This window comes from Natator depressus, chromosome 4 (genome assembly GCF_965152275.1).
Source record: "Natator depressus isolate rNatDep1 chromosome 4, rNatDep2.hap1, whole genome shotgun sequence".
Taxonomy (NCBI): Eukaryota; Metazoa; Chordata; order Testudines; family Cheloniidae; genus Natator; species Natator depressus.
The window spans coordinates 12,729,657-12,736,362 of NC_134237.1; the positions used below are offsets into that span (position 1 = coordinate 12,729,657).

General features: G+C 48.5%; 1 protein-coding gene across 1 annotated transcript in view; it reads right to left on the reverse strand.

The window, feature by feature from the left end:
• LOC141986071 (uncharacterized) overlaps positions 1–5,878 on the reverse strand; it is a 51,993-nt gene extending 46,115 nt beyond the window's left edge. The window contains exons 1-2 of the mRNA XM_074950231.1: positions 5,470–5,878; positions 4,582–4,890 (exon numbers count right to left, since the gene is read on the reverse strand). Of these exons, the coding sequence (XP_074806332.1) occupies positions 4,582–4,890; positions 5,470–5,878 (718 nt within the window). The remainder of the gene's footprint in view (positions 1–4,581; positions 4,891–5,469) is intronic.
• Between the last annotated feature and the right edge of the window lie 828 nt (positions 5,879–6,706).

Sequence of the window (6,706 nt, forward strand, 5' to 3'; positions counted from 1 at the left end):
GCTATTCACATGCCTGTTACAGTGTTCATAATTGTTAGTGTTCTATCAAAAAGAAAAGGGGTGCTTGTGGCGCCTCAGAGACTAACCAATTTATTTGAGCCTGAGCTTTTGTGAGCTGCAGCTCACTGCATCGGTCACTCCTGCAGTCTAAGCTGCAAATCCATGTCAACAGAAGACTAGAGGTGCCAAACGGAAGCCATTTCACTCAGGAACCTCCCAGACCACTGCTGGTGACTCCACTTAGAGATCATAACTTATGCTGAAAATCCTTGCTTTATACTGAAATAAGTTAGGCCCTGATCCTGTAAACACAGAAATGTGAGTAACTTGACATATGTGAGTGGTCTCATTGAAGTTAATGGGACTACTCTGGCGTGTAAAAATACTAAGTGCCTGCTGGATCAGGACCTTTGTTATGCAGTGATTATTGTCACGTGGCTAGCTACAGCAAGCTATACCACCTCCATTAGCTGGGTTTCAGGTGTGTATGGCTTGAGAGAGAGGCTGGGGGACTTGAATTGAATCAAAGTATTCATTTGCTGCCTTTTTCCAGCTCTAGAAGCGGCAGATGCTGCTGTGTCAGGGTTCTGGCTGCATTAAACAGTTTGGAATTTTAGACAGTGTGGCCTTGCCTCATTCCTTTGGGATCAGGGCTACCTGATTTCTAAATATCTAGTCCATGTCTGACTTGCGGGTGGAGGTCTAGCAATACTAGTTGTGTGGTGTGCATATTTCAGACACTTCAAATATTCTGTCTGATGGCTATCTGTTGCACCCTTTCTTCACAAATCATTCAGGACATGGAATGAAATTTGTCCCTGGCTTTAGTGGGTGCATCTCCCATTCCCTTTGAGAGTTGCACTAGATTATCCCAGGGCCAAATTTGCCCATAGACTCAGTGAACAGCCTATAGAGTCGTCAATGTCTGAGCAAGAGGTGTTGTAGCAGTATAATCAAGAAAATATGCAAGGCATTTCAATCTGTTACTGCAACCAGTCTCAGGAACAATTATTCTTAAAATTTTTTATCCATTTACTTTTCCCTCAAGGCTACATTTAAAAGTCATCATACATAGATGACAGTCAAGGCAGAAAAAAGAAACTGCAAGGGGAGGAAAAAACAAGTTTCTAGGCAAATGTCTCCATATCTTGCCAAATTAGATGAAACTCCATCGTTATGCTGCAGGAAAGATATACAGCTTTATTCTACTGAAAGATTTCATACACATCAAAAACTCCATTACACTGTTAAAGACCTAAGACTTGGGCTCCAAGAAGTGAGGAATTCCATTTATCTCTATTAAGACCAGAAGCATTAGTAGCTTTGAAAAAATTGATCATTCTTAAAAGCTGTTTTTCATGAGCTTTGAAAATAAAGCTTTGGATCTTAGAGGGTTTTATTGTAATTATTCCCCTCATATGTAATCCAAAGCTTTGTGGGATAAAATATTGCCATCTGAGCACCTGTTTTTCTCAACATCTTGTTTTAAGGACTTAAACTTCAGAAGAAACTTCAACAAGAATTTGCACAGGGTGATTATTATTCTCCTGTAACCTAATCATTGAGCTGAACGACAGTACACAGGAATGAGTGGAATCAGCATTAGAGGTTGCAGTATGCTGGCTAAAGTGTGTGTGTGTGTATATATATATAAGTTGGATGGACTGTCAAACTGGCTTAAGTATGTGGGACAAGGTTGCCCTTATCTCTGCAACTCAGGGTATGTCTACACTACGGAATAAGGTCGAATTTATAGAAGTCGGTTTTTTAGAAATCGGTTTTATATATTCGAGTGTGTGTGTCCCCACAGAAGTGCATTAAGTGCATTAACTCGGCGGAGTGCTTCCACAGAACCGAGGCTAGAGTCGACTTCCGGAGCGTTGCACTGTGGGTAGCTATCCCACAGTTCCCGCAGTCTCCGCTGCCCATTGGAATTCTGGGTTGAGATCCCAATGCCTGATGGGGCTGAAACATTGTCGCGGGTGGTTCTGGGTACATATCGTCAGTCCCCCCTTCCCTCCCTCCCTCCGTGAAGGCAAGGGCAGACAATCGTTTCGCGCCTTTTTTCCTGAGTTACCTGTGCGGACGCCATACCACCGCAAGCATGGAGCCCGCTCAGGTAACCGTCACCGTATGTCTCCTGGGTGCTGGCAGACGCGGTACAGCATTGCTACACAGTAGCAGCAACCCATTGCCTTGTGGCAGCAGACGGTACAATATGACTGGTAGCCGTCCTCGTCATGTCCGAGGTACTCCTGGTCGCCTCTGTGAGGTCGATCAGGAGCGCCTGGGCAGACATGGGTGCAGGGACTAAATTTTTAGTGACTTGACCAGGTCATTCTCTTTAGTCCTGCAGTCAGTCCTATTGAACCGTCTTATGGTGAGCAGGCAGGCAATATGTCCTTCTGCACCGTCTGCTGCCAGCCAAAGATGTAAAAGATAGATGGAGTGGATCAAAACAAGAAATAGACCAGATTTGTTTTGTACTCATTTGCCTCCTCCCCTGTCTAGGGGACTCATTCCTCTAGGTCACACTGCAGTCACTCACAGAGAAGGTGCAGCGAGGTAGATCTAGCCATGTATCAATCAGAGGCCAGGCTAACCTCCTTGTTCCAATAAGAACAATAACTTAGGTGCACCATTTCTTATTGGAACCCTCCGTGAAGTCCTGCCTGAACTACTCCTTGATGTAAAGCCACCCCCTTTGTGGATTTTAGCCCCCTGAAGCCAACCCTGTAAGCCGTGTCGTCAGTCGCCCCTCCCTCCGTCAGAGCAACGGCAGACAATCATTCCGCGCCTTTTTTCTGTGCGGACGCCATACCAAGGCAAGCATGGAGTCCGCTCAGCTCACTTTGGCAATTAGGAGCACATTAAACACCACACGCATTATCCAGCAGTATATGCAGCACCAGAACCTGGCAAAGCGCTACCGGGCGAGGAGGCGACGTCAGCGCGGTCACGTGAGTGATCAGGACATGGACACAGATTTCTCTGAAAGCATGGGCCCTGCCAATGCATGCATAATGGTGCTAATGGGGCAGGTTCATGCTGTGGAACGCCGATTCTGGGCTCGGGAAACAAGTACAGACTGGTGGGACCGCATAGTGTTGCAGGTCTGGGACGATTCCCAGTGGCTGTGAAACTTTCGCATGCGTAAGGGCACTTTCATGGAACTTTGTGACTTGCTTTTCCCTGCCCTGAAGCGCATGAATACCAAGATGAGAGCAGCCCTCACAGTTGAGAAGCGAGTGGCGATAGCCCTGTGGAAGCTTGCAACGCCAGACAGCTACCGGTCAGTTGGGAATCAATTTGGAGTGGGCAAATCTACTGTGGGGGCTGCTGTGATGCAAGTAGCCCACGCAATCAAAGATCTGCTGATATCAAGGGTAGTGACCCTGGGAAATGTGCAGGTCATAGTGGATGGCTTTGCTGCAATGGGATTCCCTAACTGTGGTGGGGCCATAGACGGAACCCATATCCCGATCTTGGCACCGGAGCACCAAGCCGGCGAGTACATAAACCGCAAGGGGTACTTTTCAATAGTGCTGCAAGCTCTGGTGGATCACAAGGGACGTTTCACCAACATCAACGTGGGATGGCCGGGAAAGGTACATGACGCTCGCATCTTCAGGAACTCTGGTCTGTTTCAAAAGCTTCAAGAAGGGACTTTATTCCCAGACCAGAAAATAACTGTTGGTGATGTTGAAATGCCTATATGTATCCTTGGGGACCCAGCCTACCCCTTAATGCCATGGCTCATGAAGCCGTACACAGGCAGCCTGGACAGCAGTCAGGAGCTGTTCAACTACAGGCTGAGCAAGTGCAGAATGGTGGTAGAATGTGCATTTGGACGTTTAAAGGCGCGCTGGCGCAGTTTACTGACTCGCTTAGACCTCAGCGAAACCAATATTCCCACTGTTATTACTGCTTGCTGTGTGCTCCACAATATCTGTGAGAGTAAGGGGGAGACGTTTATGGCGGGGTGGGAGGTTGAGGCAAATCGCCTGGCTGCTGGTTACGTGCAGCCAGACACCAGGGCGGTTAGAAGAGCACAGGAGGGTGCGGTACGCATCAGAGAGGCTTTGAAAACCAGTTTCATGACTGGCCAGGCTACGGTGTGAAAGTTCTGTTTGTTTCTCCTTGATGAAACCCCCCGCCCCTTGGTTCACTCTACTTCCTTGTAAGCTAACCACCCTCCCCTCCTCCCTTTGATCACCGCTTGCAGAGGCAATAAAGTCATTGTTGCTTCACATTCATGCATTCTTTATTCATTCATCACACAAATAGGGGGATGACTACCAAGGTAGCCCAGGAGGGGTGGTGGAGGAGGGAAGGAAAATGCCACACAGCACTTTAAAAGTTTACAACTTTAAAATTTATTGAATGACAGCCTTCTTTTTTTTGGGCAATCCTCTGTGGTGGAGTGGCTGGTTGGCCGGTGGCCCCTCCACCGCGTTCTTGGGCATCTGGGTGTGGAGGCTATGGAACTTGGGGAGGAGGGTGGTTGGTTACACAGGGGCTGTAGTGGCAGTCTGTGCTCCAGCTGCCTTTGCTGCAGCTCAGCCATACACTGGAGCATACTGGTTTGGTCCTCCAGCAGCCTCAGCATTGAATCCTGCCTCCTCTCATCACGCTGCCGCCACATTCGAGCTTCAGCCCTCTCTTCAGCCCGCCACTTACTCTCTTCAGCCCGCCACCTCTCCTCCTGGTCATTTTGTGCTTTCCTGCAGTCTGACATTATTTGCCTCCACGCATTCGTCTGTGCTCTGTCAGTGTGGGAGGACACCATGAGCTCGGAGAACATTTCATCTCGAGTGCGTTTTTTTTTCTTTCTAATCTTCACTAGCCTCTGGGAAGGAGAAGATCCTGTGATCATTGAAACACATGCAGCTGGTGGAGAAAAGAAAAGGGACAGCGGTATTTAAAAAGACACATTTTATAAAACACTGGCTACACTCTTTCAGGGTAAACCTTGCTGTTAACATTACATACATAGCACATGTGCTTTTGTTACAAGGTCGCATTTTGCCTCCCCCCACCGCGTGGCTACCCCCTCAACCCTCCCCCCTCCCTGTGGCTAACAGCGGGGAACATTTCTGTTCAGCCGCAGGCAAACAGCCCAGCAGGAATGGGCTCCTCTGAGTGTCCCCTGAAGAAAAGCACCCTATTTCAACCAGGTGACCATGGATTATATCTCACTCTCCTGAGGATAACGCACGAACGGATGTTGCTTGAACGCCAGCAAACATACACTGCAATGCTTTGTTGTACAATGATTCCCGAGTACGTGTTACTGGCCTGGAGTGGTAAAGTGTCCTACCATGAAGGACGCAATAAGTCTGCCCTCCCCAGAAACCTTTTGCAAAGGCTTTGGGAGTATATCCAGGAGAGCCGCGAATGCCAGGGCAAAGTAATCCTTTCACATGCTTGCTTTTAAACCATGTATAGTATTTTAAAAGGTACACTCACCGGAGGTCCCTTCTCCGCCTGCTGGGTCCAGGAGGCAGCCTTGGGTGGGTTCAGGGGGTACTGGCTCCAGGTCCAGGGTGAGAAACAGTTCCTGGCTGTCGGGAAAACCGGTTTCTCCGCTTGCTTGCTGTGAGCTATCTACAACCTCGTCGTCATCATCATCATCTTCTTCGTCCCCAAAACCTGCTTCCGTATTGCCTCCATCTCCATTGAAGGAGTCAAACAACACGGCTGGGGTAGTGGTGGCTGAACCCCCTAAAATGGCATGCAGCTCATCATAGAAGCGGCATGTTTGGGGCTCTGACCCGGAGCGGCCGTTCGCCTCTCTGGTTTTCTGGTAGGCTTGCCTCAGCTCCTTCAGTTTCACGTGGCACTGCTTCGGGTCCCTGTTATGGCCTCTGTCCTTCATGCCCTGGGAGATTTTGACAAAGGTTTTGGCATTTCGAAAACTGGAACGGAGTTCTGATAGCACGGATTCCTCTCCCCATACAGCGATCAGATCCCGTACCTCCCGTTCGGTCCATGCTGGAGCTCTTTTGCGATTCTGAGACTCCATCATGGTCACCTCTGCTGATGAGCTCTGCATGGTCACCTGCAGCTTGCCACGCTGGCCAAACAGGAAATGAGATTCAAAAGTTCGCGGTTCTTTTCCTGTCTACCTGGCCAGTGCATCTGAGTTGAGAGTGCTGTCCAGAGCGGTCAAAATGGAGCACTCTGGGATAGCTCCCGGAGGCCAATACCGTCAAATTGTGTCCACAGTACCCCAAATTCGACCCGGCAAGGCCGATTTAAGCGCTAATCCACTTGTCAGGGGTGGAGTAAGGAAATCGATTTTAAGAGCCCTTTAAGTCGAAATAAAGGGCTTCATCGTGTGGACGGGTGCAGGTTTACATCGATTTAATGCTGCTAAATTCGACCTAAAGTCCTAGTGTAGACCAGGGCTCAGAGGCCACACATCCTAATACAACTGCAGCTAAGAGATTCTCTGTAGCTTGGATCAGGTTGAAGGGACTGAAAGGAAAGAAATTACATTTCTAGCATGGGAGTGACAATACTAATGTCTAAGCATCTGATCCAGCTCAGCATGACCTGGATGTTTCCAGAAGCTTTAGCAGAGTCCCAATGAACTGTGTGCTTGTGAAGTTAATAAGAATGGGCTGTTAGCAAACGTTACAGGTGCCTGTGTCTCTGTAGTTGAAGACCCCAAGTTCGGTCCCAACTAATGCACTATAGTATA